At 38.2% G+C, this 20,340-nt stretch overlaps 1 protein-coding gene across 20 annotated transcripts in view; it reads left to right on the top strand.

The window, feature by feature from the left end:
• The window catches only part of map2 (microtubule-associated protein 2), a 103,866-nt gene that overhangs the window by 77,136 nt on the left and 6,390 nt on the right, over nt 1-20,340 (top strand). For 10 of the 20 annotated variants that reach the window (XM_058787175.1, XM_058787176.1, XM_058787179.1 and 7 more), the window contains 10 exons: nt 1,585-1,800; nt 4,255-4,545; nt 5,642-8,368; nt 8,611-8,811; nt 9,207-9,344; nt 10,441-10,499; nt 11,226-11,411; nt 11,748-11,892; nt 12,093-12,149; nt 13,369-13,688. In XM_058787175.1, the coding sequence (XP_058643158.1) occupies nt 1,585-1,800; nt 4,255-4,545; nt 5,642-8,368; nt 8,611-8,811; nt 9,207-9,344; nt 10,441-10,499; nt 11,226-11,411; nt 11,748-11,892; nt 12,093-12,149; nt 13,369-13,688 (4,340 nt within the window). The remainder of the gene's footprint in view (nt 1-1,584; nt 1,801-4,254; nt 4,546-5,641; nt 8,369-8,610; nt 8,812-9,206; nt 9,345-10,440; nt 10,500-11,225; nt 11,412-11,747; nt 11,893-12,092; nt 12,150-13,368; nt 13,689-20,340) is intronic. The other 10 variants (XM_058787193.1, XM_058787191.1, XM_058787186.1 and 7 more) reach the window with 7 other exon arrangements.

The following is a 20,340-nucleotide window of genomic DNA, read 5'->3' as shown; positions in this document are numbered from 1 at the left end:
TCAGATCACTTTCTGAAGATACTAAACTAAACACTGTCATTAACACAATCACTAACAGCCTTCAGGAGAAGCTACGCCAAATGCAGTCATTAAGCGCATACTTAAAGTCAACATGAAATCCAAATTTACTCCGTTTAATACATGTTCCTGGTATTATTGTGCATAACTTTCTCAACTTTTGAATAACTTTCCTTTGCGGCTGATGTCATCTTGGCCAAAATCATTTTAATCAGGGATGAATATATTGTCACTATCAGTTTTTGTTAAGTGTGGGTCCGTATTGTATATGTAATTGACTATTTAATTATATATGCACATTTCCACCTATTTTTACATTGGTTCATTTTAACTTTGCTGTCATCTATGCTCATTTAAAGTTAAAATTATATACAAATATATTACATATTATATATATATATATATATATATATATATATATATATATATATATATATATATATATATATATATATATATATATATATATATATATATATACACACACACACACACACACACACACACACATATATATATATATAAATTGTGTAATCTTTTTATTACATATTACATTATTACTTCATTACATTTATTATATTGCTTGAATTGGTTACACTTTATTTTAAGTTGTCTTTGTTACAGAGTAATTATTCTTTTAATTACTGAGTAATATTAATTTACTACATGTACTTACTCTGTGGTTAGGATTAGGGTTTGGTGTAGGGTTAGTTGCAAGTAGTTATGCATAATTTATTGTTATTATAATAGTAAGTACATGAAACATGTATAACAAGGACACCTTAAAATATAGTGTTACACTTGAATTTAGTGAATGTTGAATCCGTGAAATAGCTTGTGAAACAGATATGACAATAAACAACATTCAATTTATTGAGTTTTCTTGAGTGTTTTATTTTTATTTTTATTTTTTTCATGCAATATAATATGGAATTTTTCTATTGGCCAATTATCAGTTATCGGCTAAGAGGAAAATAATTATTGACTTACTGGCACTCACTTATCAGATATAATTTTACTATTTGTGCATCCCTATTATTATTTTACTAGTTATATAATGTTTCACTCAAATATTTCACATTAAAAAAGTAAAATTCATGTTGACTTTAAGCAGAACCTTAATATTGATGCAGTTTCATCTGCTTTAGATCTTCTTCACTTTCAGACAAACCTCTAAAATCTCATTCAGGATGTTCAGACTCTGGTTATGGCATAGCACCGCTGCAGTCACACTTTGTGTTTGTCGACACTGTGTGTTTGTGTTGTGTGTGTCTATGTCTTTTTTCGTACACATACTCCTATCTTGTTTTATTTCTCTCCACCTGACTTTTTTTTAGCTCCTTATTCTCTCTCTCTCTGGCTCTCTCTCTTTATCTCCTCCCTTCCCTTCTCAATTTTAGCATATTCTGATACACCTCCCTTTTTACTTTCTCTCTTTCACTTGTTCCTTTTTCCTCCCTTACTTGCTCCACCTTTTCTAGCTTCCTTCCTTTTCCTCTCTGTCTCTTTGTCTCTGTCTCTTTGTCCAGATTTCCCTGCAGTTCTTTTCCTTGTGTCTATTTGTAGATGTAGGGGATGAGGAGGAAGCAGGTCCTCTCCGCCGCTTCCAAAATTCTCGCGAGAGGTGCAAGTTCCTCGCCCCCTCCATCTCAGTGTCTGTGCCTGAGGATGACCCCTACCACTCTGACGAGGAATACTATGAGCACCCTTTATTCAGCCCAGAGTGGACGCGCTCTGGCTCTCGCCCCCCAGGGCAGGCCGCCGCGTTTAGACAGATCGAAGGTGAACCTCGCATGGTTCCTCTCTGCCATTCTCTCCTCCCCTCTTCCTCCTTTTTCTCTCTCTTTCCTTCCACTTCTTTCTTTAGCTCAGCATCAACACCTCTCTCTCTCTCACTCTCGCTCTCTCTCTCTGGTCCGCCTCTTCCTGTCTTTTGTCTCCGTTGTGTCGTGCTCACTCAGACCGAAGTGTGTCTTGTGGGGGTGGTATCTGTTTTTGTACCTTGTTCATTGCAAGTCATTTGGATTTTGCGCAACTTTTGTGCCATGCAGTAAAAAGGCACGAGCGTTTGTGTTTTTAGGCAAAATCCCCGCTGCTATGGAGGAAAGGAGGAAAATCACTGACTCTGAAAATGAAATCCAAATGACTTGCAGCATCAGCAGGACATTTGTGCATGCTGTGCACATTTTCTCCTTTGCCTGTTTGCCGTCTTCTTGTCCCTGCATCTGTCTACCCGTATGTTAGCCTGTCTGTCCATTTGTATTTTTGATTGTCCCTCATCAGGCCCAAAATGTATTCATGCGTCTCAACAGGCCCCTCACATTTCTCCAACCTGCTGATGTACACATGCTGTAGATCACAGGAAGACTTTCAGCTCTTCACATGGTGGCCCACACACACACACACACACAAGCATCTCTGACCTTATTCTGACCGCATCAGTGAAGGAAGCTTAATCACTTTCAGCACCAAAACAATTTCTACACTGTGGGTTGTGTTTCCAATTTAACTAGGGTTGGTGATCAAGAACTTAGAAAATACTAGAACCAATTATTTTCCAGCTTTTTTTTTTGGTTTCTAAACATCTTTATTGCTTCATTTTAGCTAAGCAATGAGCTTGCAACCTAAATTGAATTTGATGAGACAATCAGTAGACAATAATGAATCAGTGAAAAACTCTCATTTATGTCCAATTCAAAATTAACTGAAAACTCTTAATGAGTTACATATGATTATTGCCTGTGAGATTACTGACTAATCTGACAACATGTAGTTAAAGCAGTGTTATTTTAGCATTATTGATAGACTATTATATTATTTAATCTTATTTTGAATTAGCTTTTATTTTATTTTTTATTAATTTTAGTTTTGTTACATGCTTTGGTCATTTTTATTAGTTTTTTATACATTATTTCTATTCAGCTTTAATTTATTTTACCCATTTTTAATTTAATTTAATTTATACTTTTAGTTTAAAAGTAGGTTGTGTTGCTTCCTTAAAAGTACTAAAATAATCCATTAACGGGATCATTAAGTGGAATTAGAATCATTAAATCCCTTAAAACTTTTGACATTGAGTTTGCTGCCAATTTGTCCTCCTCTCCCTTTTTCTCTCCCTCACACACTCTCTCTTCTCTCATCCCTCGTTCCACTGCAGCACCCTGCTGAGATATGACCTGGTGTGGTCTGCGTCTCCATATCTAGCCTGGCTCCCAGCAGAGACTGTTCCTTATCTCTCTCTCTCTCTCTGAGAATTAACTACATCATAAGCTTTGTTCTGAGCAAGAATTCTGCATCCCCTGGTTTTACATTCATACTGACATCTCAATAACTCCCTGACCGGCATTATTATGTCGCTGTTCGTTTCATTCAGTCTCGGTTAACAGAGATAATGCAGATGCACACAGCATTGTGTGCAAGTGTGTTATGTGCAAGTCATATTTTCATGTTCAAGAATAAAATTGAACAAATGAAGGAGCTGATATAGACTATTTGTCATAAACTTTTGAAATAAGCATTAATAATGTAACTGTAAGAGTTTTTAGAATTTTTATTTTTTCAGCCTATAGGGAACCAACTGCCATTGCGTATTGTCTGAAAAACTGTATTAAGCACTATCACAGAAAGCAAGGTTGGTTTTCTGTTGAATATCAGCATGATTTTATTGGATGTAGGTAGCAGTTCTGAAAACAAGTTTCATTTTAGCCACAATATGGCAAGTATTTTGTTTCTTTTTGCTCTTCTAATGAAAATTATTCCAAACAAAGTCAAAGTGAAATCAACTGATGCATGTCACAAAGCAAAACAGACAAGCGGAGTTATTAAAACTGATGAAACAAATACATTACTAAAAATGGTTCTTTGTAATTGTGAGAAAAGAATCAGTTACCTCTGTTTATTTTAAAAATAAAATTCTAAATCAAGTACAGTATGTCCAGAATCAGATTTCCATTAGTTGATAAAGCAGATATATTGTGGAAGAACAGCTTAAATGCTTTAATAAGAATCTTGTTTGATGTGCATGAGCATCTTAATTATTCACCTCTATCTACCACTACTTCATATACTCAAGGTCAGAGAAAACTCCACATATACATTTTACAAAAGCCATAAACTGCACTGGATATGTCCTCATAACTGATAGAGCTGAAAGTGTCCCACCTTTTTATTCCCAAATAACCCAAGTCTGTGTTGTCTATAGTCTTGATGTTTCCAATTGTCTCCCTCTCTATGAAGAAGAGGAGACCATAGAGAGTCTCTCAGCTGCAGAGGAGGAAGAGGAGGAGACTTCAGAAGCCGCAGCAACAGCAGCAGCTCTAGAGGAAGAGGAGGAGGAGGAGCAGTGGAGTGGGGAGGAGCCTGAGCAGGAACCCCCATCTGAGCTCCTAGAGCGGGCAGAGGTCATAGGCGAGGCTCAGGCTCTGCCCGGCCCGCAGGCTGAGGTTCACACACAGGCAGCTACTGCTGCCGACGAGGCCCCTAATGGGAGAGCTGAGGAGGCAGGGGGGCAAGAAAGCCCTGCAGAAGGTGTGTCCATCCTTCTCACAACCTGCATGTTTCTCTCTCCCATCACAAAAAAAGCAAAGCGAAAGCATCGTGAAAGCTTTCTGAAGGAATGTGGGTGGATGGCTCAAATATCTCCTCTATCTGCTGATGCTGCAAGGCAACACAGGCTTGATGGTGACCAGCTTCTGTGGCCAGATCTGTGTGTCTGTCTGTCAATGTCTTTCTACTTAAAGCTTTTTCCCAGAGCAGCTGCCATCTGCTAGCTATCTGATTAAGCTTTTTCTGAACTTTACAGCTTGTTTCTCTATTGATGCTATTGCTGCCAGGTCGACTGCTTCCATATATTGTTATCCATTGCTCAGTTAATTTTTATTTGCCAGCTACATTGCCAGTTTGTGGGTGATTTTTGCTGCATGCTCCAACAAAACACCTGCGTTTTTACATGTGGGATTCTATGAGAATCCTCTGTTTTTGTGATATTGTGATATTGCGTTATGCTTCATTTTCAAAGGCTTTTGAAAAGCTAAGCTTGTTGATTTAATTTAAATTGTGTTTCATTTTCATTTTTTTTTCAAAGCATTGTCATTTCACATGGTTTACATAAGTGTGTTTATTTTTATTCCTTTTATTATGCAAAATGCAGAAACATTTTGAATAATTAAAAACACTGTATTATTCCAGTGGCAATTTAAAGCAATTATAGCCACATGTGTATGTGTAATATTTGGTTATATGAACATGAAAATCATTATGCATTTTCCATAATCTCTGAATATGTATTTGGCAGAAGTTTTAGATCAGCTATTCCATCTCGCTGCTGGTGTAATGACGTCAGTATCGTGTTCGGACCACTTCCTTGGATATTTCATCCTCATTTTCTGGACCTCATCCATGCAACATTAAATGTTCTGGGTCTGCATGCTGGTCCTGTCATATCCATGCCATCACTCCATCACTGAATTGGTATGTGTGTCTCATCGGCTGCTGCTATTTGAAAGTGGAAGTTCATTTGACCAAGAGCTTTGCCTGTCTCTGTGGTGGTTGGCCTGGCAAACATATTGTACTTTGAATTATTAATAATACTATACAATGCAGACTACTTGAGATTTGCTTTCAGCTGTGAAGATGGAACCAGAGCGACCAGACAGTGAGAGGACAGATCCCATTGGCATGGACTTCACTGAATCTGCAATGCATCTAGATGATGAACTCCCATCTTACCAGAGCCTTGCCAGAGACACAGATATGCCAGAAAGCCCCTTTGCTCGAACATGCCCCATGGAGGATTTTGAAGTGCCTCCAAGTGACCAGGGTCATGCCAAAGAACCTTGCGAGGCTCCAACTGAAAAGCCTGATGTACAAAGTGTTGCTGTGAAACAGCCTTCAACCGAAACGTGTGACTCCAGCAATATCCATGAGGTCAAACCAGGGCAAATTGAAGACAAACAAATGGAAATAACAACAGAGGGGGACATGAAGGACAAATCTGGGATGTCTGCATATTTTGAGACCACTACAATTAAGACAGATGCCTCCGGGTCTCAAGGAGAAGGGTATTATGAGCTGAGTACTAAATCAGAAGAACAGAAGGACTCTGTTGGTGACCTACCACTTCCTGAAATCAGTTACAGCACCTTGGCCCAAACACACTCTTTGGAAGTCCAACCAGATCTTCCGAAAAGTAGCTCAGACACACTACACACCACTTTACCTGTGGACAGAAGAGATGACTGCAGACTGTCTCCTGGAAAACTGGCACTAGAGCAAAGAAGTTACTCTTTAAATATCACCATTGGGGCAATGGATCATGGCGATGCCCAAGGACGTCCAAGAAACTTCTCTCCGTTAGCCACTGACATCATATCTCATACTAGTGGGAGCCTTGACGAATCTGCTGATTACCTTCCTGTCACCACTCCCTCAGTAGAGAAGCTCCCTCAGTTTCCACCACTGATCCTGGAGACATCTGCCTCTGCCACAACTCCATCATCCTCACCTCCCCAGGCAACAGCCACTGATGTAAAGACAAGTCCACAGTCAGAGTCTCCAGAATCCCCTGTCCAAGCTAAAAGCTGTTATAAGAACGGCACCGTCATGGCCCCAGACTTGCCTGAAATGCTGGACTTGGCAGGTACTCGATCAAGGTTGACATCTGACAACACAGACCCAGAGATTATGAGAAGGAAGTCCGTCCCAATGGACATGTCTTCTCTAGTAAGTGATTCTTTAGCACATTTGTTCAAAGGTGACCAGGGCCAGATGGCTACAAAGAGAGAAATGCAGTTGGAGGAGCAAGGATATTGTGTCTTTAGTGAATACTCTGGTCCCATGCCGTCACCTGCGGATGTGCACAGTCCAATGGACTCATCTCCTCAAATCTTCAACACTGTGATATCAGAGGAGAAGGAAACTGGTCTTGTTGCATTTGGACAACAGGAATGTCCGTCGACTGATGATCTGAAACCAACAGAGGTTGTTACACCACAGGCAAAACCAGATGAAGAAAAGCCGAAGAATGAAGATTCCTTTGAAACTGAAAGTACACCTTCTGAAAAACCTCCTGTAGAGACTAAGCAAGAAGAGTCTGATCTTTTGAAGAATGAACATTTGGAAGAAAATAAGAGTCCAACTTTACCTGATAATGACAAAGGACAGTTAGAAAAACAAGCTGAAACCTTTATCACGCCGATGGTGACGGTTACTCTTGAGGAAGCAAAGCCTGATCTTGATGCAGGTTCCAAACTTGCAGCTGAAACCGAAGCTGAGATAGCTGACTATGAGAGGCAAATTCGTAAATTGGAGATGGAGGACCGACCTTTGAGTGTAGAGGAGGAACGAGAGCTCCAGGAACTCAGGGAGAAGGTGAAGAATAAACCAGACCTTGTGCATCAGGAAGCTTATGAAGAGGTAGATGCCGAGGATGTGTACCAGCTCACTGGAGCTGCAAAGGACAGAATTGCTCGGCCCATCAGACCATCCCCAGCATCTTCTGTAGAAAGTGCTACCGATGAGGAGAAAATGCATGTTAGTGACACTGAAAAACCTAGATCACCAGGTGAGAAAGAAGCTCTTAAAACAGATCCCAATAGATTATCTCCTGTTGGGTCTTTTGAGAAATATTTTAGAGAGGAGAGACCTTCTGAGCAGGAGGTAAAGCAGAAAGACTCAGTGCAGCCTCTCAAAGAGAAAGTTGCTGAGGAGAAACCTCAGCTAGCTCCTTCTAAGACAGACGAGACTCCTCTTGACACCACAGTGACTCAAGAAGTAGAGGAAGAGGTGGAGCTTGCTGAGGAGCCTGATGAGGTCATGCCAGAACCAAAACCAGCTCTTAAAGTGGAAGAGAAGCCAGTGGTAGATATAACTGAACCAGATAAGGTTGTGGTCGAAAAAGAGGAGGAAAAAGTGGTAGAGAAAGAAGAAGTGGAAGCCGAGGAAGTCTTGGAAGGGGCCATAGCTGCAGAAGACACTGTTGAGCCTAGAGCTGCCATTGAGTCAGTAGTGACAGTGGAAGATGACTTTATTACGGTAGTGCAGACCATTGATGAGAGTGAAGTCTCTGTTCACAGTGTACGCTTCTCAGCTCCCCCTGAGGAGGAACATCCACAGCTCCTCCAAGAGGAGGAAGAGGAGGAGGAGTCCGTGGAAATGGCACAGGAAGTAGAGATGGAGGCTCCTAGTTTGGAGGAAGCCGTAGATGTCCCAGAGCCTGTTGAGCCTCCTGTATGCCCAGCTAAAGAGATAGAAGTACCAGAGAGTGAGGCCCCAACCCAAAGCTATGATGACTACAAAGATGAAACTACCATTGATGACTCCATCTTAGACAGCTCCTGGGTGGATACTCAAGGTGTGATTTTAATATCCGTTTTGCATGAAATTTGCTCAGCAAATGACGAAACCTTTCAGAATTGTCTTGAAGTTAACTTGTTTCCTATCTTTAAAGGTAACACTTGTATATTAGTTGGCTTGCCAGTATACAGCAGTACAGAATTTAAAGTTTCTGCGAGGGCCATGTTGGATTTCAAGTAAATGCATGTTTACAGCCTGGTATAAGAGTAGCTTGCCTGTTTCACCTCATGTACTCTGTAGATGATGATAAGAGCATGGCCACAGAGAAAATTGAGCCTCTACCCAGAGTGATGAGCCCTGTCAAGAAACCACCCACGGAGAAACCAGCGAAACAGAGGGCTAAAGGCGGCAGGACCAAAGGACGAATCACCACCCCTGAACGCAAACCTGTTCGCAAAGAGCTGGTACCCACCCAGAAGGATGAGATGAAGAAGAAAAAAGGTTTTTGTTGCTGGAAGTGACATTGTGTTTTGTTTTGTTTTGTTTGTATATTCTGTATTTTTTTTTTCATGACATTTTCCCTTCACATTTTTCAACAAATGGAATGTTTAAATTTTAATGCTTATTTCCATTTTGGTTAGATGTCATGTATAAAATCTAAAAATTTGCATTAATATAGTTTTATTATTGTTTTGTACATGTGATTTTACAGTAGTTACATTATTATGAATTTCAATTAAATTCATCACATTTGCTTTTTTTCATTACATCTTTGTTAAATGAGTGTTTTAGTGAAACATTATTTGATCATTGATAAGGGGAGTGACTGTATCTCCTATCGTCCTGAGTTGTACTGCTGTTGTGCCTGTCCTTGATTCTGTGTCTCCCTCTTGTAGCTGTGATTAAGAAGGCTGAGCTCACAAAAAAATCTGATATTCAGACGTGCTCTCCTTCCCGGAAGAGTGTTTTAAAGGCAACCGTAAGGCACCCTAGACCTACCCAACATCACACGTGTGTTAAGCGGAAACCCACAGGTGATCTCTGTCACAAGCTGTTTGCAATGTGGCTGGCAAACATGGGCACTGGCATGTTGTTTTAAGAGTGATGCTTGTCTATTTGATTTGTTGTTTTACATTTTTTATGTATTTTACATAGTAAATTGTATAAGTTACGCAAGTGTATGTTCATGCATTGTTTGTAATGAGGCTCACTGTTGTTTTATTCAATAATGTTTTCATTTTCTTATAGCTTGACCTTTCTTTTTGTTGTCTGCATGTGTTCTCTCAGTTTCTGCGCTTATTCACGCTTAGTTTTCTTTTCAAAGCGACACTGCTTATTGAATATTGTGAAAATGTGGTGCATCCAATCACTTTGTGTGTGTGTGTTTGTCTGTGGGTTAAAGGATATCCTTTTGACTTAAATGTGTTAGACAATTTATGAGGTGCAGAATAGAGTAATCACTATTTCCTCTCCTTTTGTAACATTTCTATTCTGTTGTATACAACATTCAGGAACCAATTGCACTGGTTGCCAGGCAACTGGTGGTTTGAGTGAGTTCTGGGCGCTCAGTTAAGAGAATTCTGGAGGAAAGGAACTCACTGTGCCATAATGAAGTTCCACTGCTAGATTTCTGGGAACTGTGCTTGAATCTGTTGGACATCTGATACATTGCTGCAATGCCCCAATTAGACTTTACTGAACAGCCTTTTATGTAATACAGTTAATTTTCAAATTCTCTGTTATTCTGTGCCAAGTAGTTTCATAGCAGAGCTTTCCAGTAGCTACAAAATATTTAGCTGTGGGTAATGGTCAGTTTCATTTTTGATCCTAAATAGCTCAATTAGAAGTACCTTGGCTTTTGCATTTAAAAAAAAAAATAACCGGATGGTGGTTAAGTTTTAAAAACATAAGTGAATCAAAAATCCCAGTTTAATATTCAGGGACAGCTACAAGTAAGCCATTTGTATGTTGATTTGCTTGAAAAGTTAAACACTGTGGTTCTGTGGCACTTTCAGAACATTTACTTTGTTTGTTTTATCTTCATTGGAGACCATGGTCATGGTCATGGTCACAGTATGTATTTCTTCTCTTTATCATCCTCAGCCTCTCTTTTTCTCTTTCTCTTTACAGTGTCTGCAGATGGTCGACTGCCCTTCAGTGTGGCCAGGCACTCCAGAGACAGAGCATCTGTAAGCATCACATTAGATTTCAATCATATACAAATATTATGATCCCAATTAAAATAGGTTGTCAATAGATAGTCCAGTCTATATACTAGACATCGGCTCAAGTACTCAGAAATAACAGCAATTATTAATAATGAAAGACACAAACTGTGGCTTGGCTATTTTGGTGTAATTTTTTTAAAATCAACTTCAGAACATTTCACACAGATGTTCAACTACACTCAAACATACCAAAGGTCCTCTTTTTCATTTTGTCATTTGTTATGCCATATTTTTTTGTGGTACCAGTGATGAATTGAAATGAATTCAATATATGGCCTCTTTGCACCTCAGATATCTCCCTGGTTTCCACTCTTTGTATTGCCTGCTCATCCCATCTCATATCTGTTTTGTGTTTGTTTTACAAGTTTGCATGACCGTTTTGCCTCATATTCTTTAACCTTAAAGTGAGACATAGTGCCCCCTCAAGCAGTTTAATGGTCCATGTATTAATACTACATTTAGAGAAACTAGACATTTTCTTCTTTTTGTGCTTGTTTATTTTTAATTCCTGAGTGGTTATGCATTCTGGTAAATGCCCTTGTATCCCCAAATGTGTGGTCAGATTTTGCTCATTTCGTTTGGTTAAACATGCTGTCATGCTGATTTCATATCATTTTCTTCTCATGTTTTTGGTTTCATTTTCACTGTGCATGAATGGCTCATCTGTCCGTGTTCCTCTCATCATAGACCTCCAATCCCACAACACTAACAAAGATCCCCACTTCTAAAATTCGGGCAGAGGCTTTGCTGCCAGCCCGGCCGAACTCGGCCAGCTCCTCCAATAAAAGGAGCCCGTTGGTGGAGGCAGATCTTTATGAGCCCCGCCCTTCCTCAGCGGGCCCACAAGTATTGCTAAATTCATATGCTGTAAAGGTAAGCAGGGAGGTAGATGTTTCGAAAAACTATTTGCTTCTGCACATTACAAACTAATCTAGAACTTTCCAAAGAGCAAGCCATCCTAAAATTTGTTAACCTAATAGTGAAAATTAATGATGTTTTTGCAAATCTGCATGACTTTCTTCTGTAGAATACAAAAGGAAAAAAAGAATTATGAATTATAAAGAGGAATTTTTCATAAGATTTTGTTAATTGGAAAAAATAATGCTAAATTCCAAATAATGACATGAGGGGGAGTAAATTTTAATTTGGGGGTGAACTATCCCATTAAGTTCACCATGATTCTAAGAGGATTAATGACTTTGTCCTCAGGATGGTGGTTCTCGGAGCCCAGAGAAGAGGTCGTCCCTTCCACGGCCAGCATCCATACTAACTCGCCGCCCACACATGGCTGATCATGAGGACAGCTCCACTTCCATTACCAGCTCTGGGTCCACAGCACCGCGCAGGCCCACATGTAAGAGGCATTCTCATGCACCTGTAAAATCTCTCTATTTTTTTTTATTGTGCCTGAAGAATCTGAAGTGTTTCTTTAAAGCTTTTTGGACATATTCGGATCTATTTTAGGACACTTTCAATCTCTGCTTCCGTATCTACGGACTTTCTTTAACTCATACTCACTATATACTCACCCCCTCTCTTCCCCTGCTCCTGTAGCGTTCCGTACTGAAGCCAAAGCAGAGCACAGGACAGGCAGGTCTCATAGTATGACAGGTATAGAGTATCAGTCCCTAATGTTTCACCCCGTTTGTTTTCGGTCTTTCATACCTGCTGTCCTGTGCAGGGATACAGTCACCATAAAAAATACAGTGCCATTAAAAGTCATTCATCTCCAATGCACATTTATGTTCCACTCATGTAACTAACCAATTCAAAAAGAGTGAATAATTTTCATAGGCACTGTTATACATAAGGATTTCCACTTTTTGTCTACACCTTGCCTTTTCCATTATGCATGTGAGTATAAACACTGTTCTACACTGTGTATGTGCCATTCAAGTCCATCAAAAATGTTTGTATACATCATTATCTACAGTGGGGACCAAAAGTCTGAAAAAACTGCAAAAAATGAAATCTTAATGAGCTTCTTACTATTCTTCTTTCACTTGTTTTCCAGTAAAAAGATCTAAAAATCTTTAAAACTTTAAAATCTTTTTTATACAAAGCATGTGAAAACAAAAATCTGGAGTAAGACCAAATTTTAAATATAATATTTGCATTTTTTTAATATTAAATATAATATTTATTTAAAAATTGTGTAGTCTCTGGGTTTTTGAAAGAAGCCTCTTATGCTCAGCAGGTCCACATGTATTTGATAAAAAAATACAATAAAGACAGTAATATTGGGAAATATTATTACCATTTAAAGTAACTATTTTCTATTTGAATGTATTTTAAAATATCACATGATCCTTGAGAAATCATTTTAATATGTTGATTTGGTGCTCAACAAACATTTCTTATTAATAATGAAAACAGTTGTGCTGCTTAATATTTTTGTGGGAATGTTGATGCTTTTTCCAGGGTTCTTTAATGAAAGTTAAGTAGATTTTGTTTCGTTTGGTAACTTTATAAATGTCTTTTCTGTCAATTTCTATCAGTTTCGTGGATCCTTGCTGAATAAAAGAAATAATATCTTAAAAAAAAATAATAATAATAATATGATATATCAATGTATATAAAAAATAAAAAAAACTTTCTGAAAACAAGTCTCAGTATCTAATGCAGTGTTGCAGTTGTTTTCTCTTAAACTGTAATGCTGGTAATAAAACTTGAAATAAATAAAAAGTATGAAATTAGAAAAAAGCAAAACAGGAGCATTTTCACTAATGGACTCCACTGTATATTTTATGTTTTATGTATTTTAAGCCATCTTCACATTTGTTTGCTGATGTTGTAGCTTTTAAACAGATCATTTGTGTTTCCACTGAAGGCGTAGAGACTGCTCGGTCCCGTTCGGCCCGCAGTGGCACCTCCACACCCCGCACACCTGGGTCCACAGCCATCACCCCTGGAACCCCTCCCAGCTACTCATGCCGTACTCCGGGCACCCCCCACACTCCGGGCACCCCCAAATCTCTCAGCCTGCTGTCCCAGGAAAAGAAAGTGGCCATCATCCGAACACCTCCAAAATCCCCGGCGACTACACCCAAACAGCTGCGCGTCATTAATCAGCCACTGCCTGACCTCAAGAACATCAAATCCAAGATCGGGTCTATTGACAACATCAAATACCAGCCCAAGGGGGGCCAGGCAAGTCCAAATGCTCACAATTCATCCTGATTTCACCTCAGCTGATGCTAATAGCCAACTATCCACTCTCTTTTCCCCTCCCCATCTGTCTTTCTTGCTGTTGTTCTGCTCCTTCAGGGTCGATTCTGTCCCCTGTGGGCACACTGTCCTTTCAAGTGTGCTTTACTGTGTCTCGCACTCATCACTATTGCCTTGTGTCCGCATGTATCAGTTCTCTGTGTGCATACTAATGGCTGCACATAATAGCTGTTGGGTCTGTTCACTTGTCTTAGATTGACTTGTTCCTTGCCTGACTAGAAGGTAATGCATTCTTATGACATGGCATTTATTCTCATGACAAGGAACAAAACTTGCTCCAAAACTTTACCTCCTATTATATATTTATTTAAATATCTAAAATGGGACATTTTATTGAACATTCTTTACATAAAATATTTCATTTGATTTTCTCTTTTTTTTAATTTTTATCAAAATTATGACATTACGTTATCACTAATGTTACCTGTCATCAGACCATAGCTATTTATTTCTTATAAATTAATATCTGTGCTGTCAGTAAATAATAATAATAATAAAAAACACTATATGGCAGGTAGATTCTATTAATTGCATATTTTTTAAACACATTTTTTTAAAGTTATTAATTGTTAAATTGACAGTCTTAATTAGAATGTACATTAAAGTTATACAGTCATGATATATAGTAAATGTATCATTTATCACAATGTTTTTTAATTTTATGTTACTTTATTAATGTTTTTTCATATATATATATACATACATACAGTGCTGCTGGAAAGTTTGTGAACCCTTTAGAATTTTCTATATTTCTGCATAAATATGACCAAAAACATAATCAGATTTTCGCACAAGTCCTGAAAGTAGACAAAGAGAACCCAATCAAACAAATGAGACAAAAATATTTTCTTTGTCATTTTTTTATCCAGGACAATAATCCAATATTGCATAAATGTGAGTCATATCAAAAGTATGTGAATCTCTTTAATGGTGCTATATAGCACTAAAAGTGGTTCTTTGGCTCGTAATCATAGGGGAACCACTTTTGGTGCTGTATGGCACCAAATCTTGGTGCTTCAGGGGTTCTTCAGCGGTTCTTTGGCATGACTGAGGTCTATATAGCACCGCTACCATATACAGAACCTGTTAAGCTCCTGTATGATTTTTCAGTGGTTCTTTGAGGTGATTAAGGTGCTATATAGCACCACTGCCGTACAAAGAACCTGTTAAGCCCCTTTAAAGGTTCTTTACGAGCCAAAGAACCACTGTTGGTGCTGTTAAGCACCATTTTTGTTGAAGAAATGGCACCTCTTATGGTTCTACATAGCACCATTTGACAAAGGTGCTGTATAGCACCTTTAAAGATATGGTGCTATATAGCACCAAAAGTGGTTCCCCTATGATTACGAGCCAAGAACCACTTTCTTTGAAGAGTGTAGCAGTTAATTTAAAGGTGAAATTAGAGTTCATCTGTGCAGAAGTGTTTTCAGTCAGTGAAATGACTATCAAATGTCAGTATGTGACCTGTTTATTCAAAGAACAGGGATCTATCAAAGTCTGATCATGAGTTTGATCTATCAAAGTAAATCATGTCACAAACAAAGGAGATTATTGAGGACCTCGGAAAAAAAGTTGATGTTGCTCATCAGGCTAGAAAAGGTAACAAAACCATCTCTAAAGAGTTTGGACTCCACAAATCCACAATCAGACAGATTGTGTACAAATGGAGGAAATTCAAGACCACTGTTACCTTCCCGAGAAGTGGTCGACCAACAAAGATCACTCCAAAGCAGAACGTGTAATAGTCTGCGAGGTTGCAAAAGTTCCCAGTGTAACTTCTAAGCAACTAAAGGCCTTTCTCACATTGGCGAATGTTAATGTTCATGAGCCCACTATCAGGAGAACACTGAGCAACCATGGTGTGCATGGCAGAGTTGCAAGAAGAAAACCACTGTTCTCCAAAAAGAAAATCGCTTGCTAAAGATCATGTGGACAAGCCAGAGGATAATTGGAGAAAGGTTTAATGGATGGATGAAACCAAAATAGAACTTATTGGTTTAAATGAGAAGCTATTATGTTCAGAGAAAAGAACACATTCCAGCTCAAGAATCTTATCCCATCTGTGAAACATGGTGGTGGTAGTATCATGGCTTGGGCCTGTTTTGCTGCATCTTGGCCAGGACAGCCTGCCATCATTGATGGAACAATGAATTCTGAATTATACCAGCAAATTCTAAAGGAAAACGCCAGGACATCTGTTTAAGAACAGAGTCTCAAGAGAACGTGGGTCATGCTGCAAGACAACAACCCCAAGCACAACAACAGAAGTCATTCTACCAAAGAATGGTTAAAGAAGAACAAAGTTAATGTTTTGGAATGGCCGAGTCAAAGTCCAGACCTTAATCCAATTCAAATGTTGTGGAAGGACCTAAGCAAGCAGTTCATAGGAGGAAACCCACCAACATCACAGAGTTTAAGTGGTTCTGCACTAAGGAATGGGCTAAAACTCCTAATGTTATTGTGCAGGACTGATCAGCATTTACAAGAAACTTTACCTTCAGTTACTGCAGCAAAAGGGGGTCACACCAGATACTGAAAGCAAAGATTCACATACTTTTGCAACGCACAGATATGTAACACTGGATCATTTCTCTCAATAAATAAATGACAAAGAAAATATTTTTCTTTGACTTGTTCGGTTCTCTTTGTCTACTTTCAGGATTTATATGAAAATCTCATGATGTTTTGGGTCAAATTTATGCAGAAATATAGAAAATTCACAAACTTTCAAGCAGCACTGTATATATATATATATATATATATATATATATATATATATATATATATATATATATATATATATATATATATATATATATATATATATATATATAGTATTTTTTTTTTTTATTATTAGATAAATGCAGCCTTGGTAAGAAAAATAGACTTTTTCAAAAAATTAAATCATATTGACCCCAAACTTTTGAACGGTAGTTTAAATATAAATTTTAATTTAAATAGGCCTATATACATTTTAATACTATCAAATGGAATTATGTTTTGCCTAAGTACTGAAAAATAAGTAATGTGATAATTGTGTGACAGTGTTTAGTATTTTGCTTCCCTTAGGGAGATGCTTGATAGACTGGCCTATTACAGAACTATGTTTTGGAATTCTTGGATTGTATAGTAGGTTGTAGAACAACTGGATTGCATTCTGGGATTGTGGAAACTTCAAAATTATACAGACATAAATGCACATACAGATATGCACCAGGGTGGTTTGTTTTCCGGGTTGAACAGAGTTTAATGGGGACGATGGAAACAGGCTCGTGATGTAAACACCCCTTGTGTTTTTAGGGCATTTCATGCAAGCTTGCAGTAATGACCAGGGTGTAGGCTGCGTGTTGGAGTGACAAGTTTATGTCTGGCTTGTGGCAGAGTGCAGCAGTGCAGAGAAAAGGATTTCATCAGCCAGAGGAGTGGGAGATTGTGAGGTTACTGGGGTGGGAGACTGCAGTGAGAAACTATGAGGAAGGACATTAAGTGACATTGGAGTAATTTGTTTGTTTGTGCAGTTAGAGACAGTGTGTGTTTTTTAAGAATTTATTTTATAACTTTTCTATTGAGGGTGTATTATTTTTTTTATCTTATTTTTTTACTTACTTATTCTAAATTAATTCTAAACGCCGAATTAATTCTAAAGGTCAGAGAAGGAATAGATAATGTTAGTAATGTTAATAATGTTTTTTTCCCTATCAGAACAGTCATAATTATTATTTTTTTTTAAATTATAATTAACAGTGATATTAACCTAATACAGTGTATACAACCTTGATTTTAAAAGTACAATAGCAAAAAAAATTGTATTCAAAATTAATTACAAAGGTTAAAACTACTTAAATTTATATATTTGATATTTTAGACTTCTTTGTCAAAAAACAAACAAACAGAAAATCTACAAAAATGTAGATTGTGACCCCTTTGAAAGCAATGAAAAGCAACCATTGTAAGCAATGTAAGCAATGAAAAGCAAAAGTTCAGTCATCATCACTTTTTAAGTTTGTCACTAATTTGTCAATTAGTCCTGTAGACTGCGATGAATGATCTAGTGAAAATGGCATTGGAGTTCATTTCAGGGCACTCAGGACACCCTGAGGAGCGGCGTGTTGTGTAACCTCTGCCATGGCCTGAATCTGTCTGGGCCCAAATGCTCCCTCACCCCTGGATGACAGCGGGTGTCTCCCCAGCATAGTCACTCATGGAACAGGTCTAAGAGACAGTGACATGAGCCACAATCTCTCAGGGTTGAGTGACCGGGCATGTGGCGGCCACTGCCAGTCTGTGTTTGCCCAAGGGTGAGACTGGGTAAGAGTGCTGTGCCTGTCTGTGCCTTAATGACATAATATGTCTACTGAGGGCCACTGAAGCGGACAGGGACAGTCTGAAAGCTCGAAAAGCATGTGCATGTTTAATAATGTCAGAACCTTTCATTAGACTAATATGCTAAAATATCTAAAAGCTGCATCAACTCTAGAGCAGTGTTAAGTGGATATTTTCATATGCTCTCTTTCAAACAAATCTGAAATCATTTTACTTTACAGATATACTTAATAAAATGAATAACAATGTGTAATTTATCATTTAATGTACCATTTTATATTTTAATTTTAATGTAATTGATGATGATACTTATTTCATAAAACATATAATAATAAAAAATTTGTTACATTTATATAGCACTTTTCTGGGTACTCAAAGCAATTTACATGGAAGGGGGGAATCTCCTCATCCACCGGGATGAAGCGACAGCAGCCATAGTGCGCCAGAACGCCCACCACACACCAGCTTATTGGTGGAGAGGAGACAGAGTGATGAAGCCAATCAGTGTATGGGGATGATGGTCAGAGGCCAATGGGCGAATTTGGCCAGGGTGCCCAGATTTTTAATGGCCATAGAGAGTCAGGACCTCGGTTTAAAGTCTCATCCGAAGGACGGTGCTTTTTACAGTATAGTGTCCCTGTCACTATACTGGGGCGTTAGGACCCACACAGACCAAAGGGTGAGCATCCCCTGCTGGTCTCACTAACACCTCTTCCAGCAGCAACCTAGTTTTCTTAGGAGGTCTCCCATCCAGGTACTGACCAGGCTCAGCCCTGCTTAGCTTCAGTGAGCAACTAGTCTTGGGCTACAGGATGACATGGCTGCTAGCCATTTTGAAATATACCATTTTGACTTTCCTACTGAGATCATATTATCGTTTTTTTCTTAAATTTAATATATAAGACTTCAGAAATTATTTATCAGAATTCAGTTTAAAACCAGAAAATAAAGTAAAAAAGAGTCTGTTTGAGACTTGATGAGCATTGTGGTTAAAATATAATTTCAAATGTATTTTATTTTTCATTTTATTTTATTATTATCTTACTGGCCATAAATTTACATGCTGTATTATTTTAAAATGTAAAGAGAAAAAAAGTTACTATTTCTAAACTATTTCGTCACCAGTTAGTCCATTCCCTTTGAGATCGTACCATATGAAGTCCATGAAGCCCACTTGAATTGATATTGAAGTGTTTTTTTTTTTGTTTTGTTTTTTTACAGTTTTCAAAATTTTGTTTTTCATGACTATATTTCACTTCCAACTTTCCAACCCAAAGAACTAAATGAGCCAATTTGCAGCTTAGTTTCAATAAAAGCTCTGAACTTTGGTGGAAGTTTTGAGTTCTGAATGTTGCTGTATGTGTTCACGTTCATGGATTTCTCATTATATGACACATTTAACATCATCTGTGTGTGTATGTGTGTTTGTGTATGTTTCATGGCACTTTTGATCACTCAGAGTTGAACCTACCACATTTGACTATGTCATAGCCTGAAAAGTGTATGTAGAGTTGAGAACTTTCATGACTCGTGTATCTCTGTAGACCAAACACAGACGCGCGCTCTGGATCCAGTGCAGCTGTCTCTCTCCCTGAAGCGTCATCATCTGTGCTTTGTTCTCCATCAGCCCCTCTGCGTCTATGTGCACCTCATTCAGGTTTGCAGTCTCTCGGTAGACTGATATGTGTGTAAGAGTGTGTGTTCAAGAGATTTCAGTAACATTGACTTCAGTTGTTCACTTTGACCTGCTTTCTGGACCAGCCCCGGTCCAAACCCCTATTCCCTAATAAATTAACACTGTCTTTGAAAACAGCTGAGGCCAGTTAAAAGCATGCTACTACAACAGCTTGGTAGTGAGTGCACTGTTGAACACTTCTGTTCCACTGCAGTAACAGCTAAATGGATTGTGCATCAGATGATGTGTCAGATGTTATTGTTTGACTCGGACTGATTCATAAAAATGATTTTCCTTAGCCTAATATTTCATATTCTTACACACATTATATTCTATTCTTCTAAAGGCCCAATTCTAATTCTTCTTCCTCCATATATTTTTGCAAACAAATTTACTGTCCTCACAGAAAAAAATGGCATGCCATTTCAAGTTTATTTTCATAATTCTTTATCAAGAGCGCAGATTTTCTATAAACATGTAAAATAATTATTTTTAATTATAATTTCATTTTATTTTAGTGGTCATGAATTGACATATTATATGTAATGTAATATTACATATTAACTTAATTATGTA

This window comes from Onychostoma macrolepis, chromosome 09, assembly GCF_012432095.1.
Source record: "Onychostoma macrolepis isolate SWU-2019 chromosome 09, ASM1243209v1, whole genome shotgun sequence".
NCBI lineage: Eukaryota > Metazoa > Chordata > Actinopteri > Cypriniformes > Cyprinidae > Onychostoma > Onychostoma macrolepis.
This window is presented reverse-complemented; position numbering and strand designations above follow the sequence as displayed.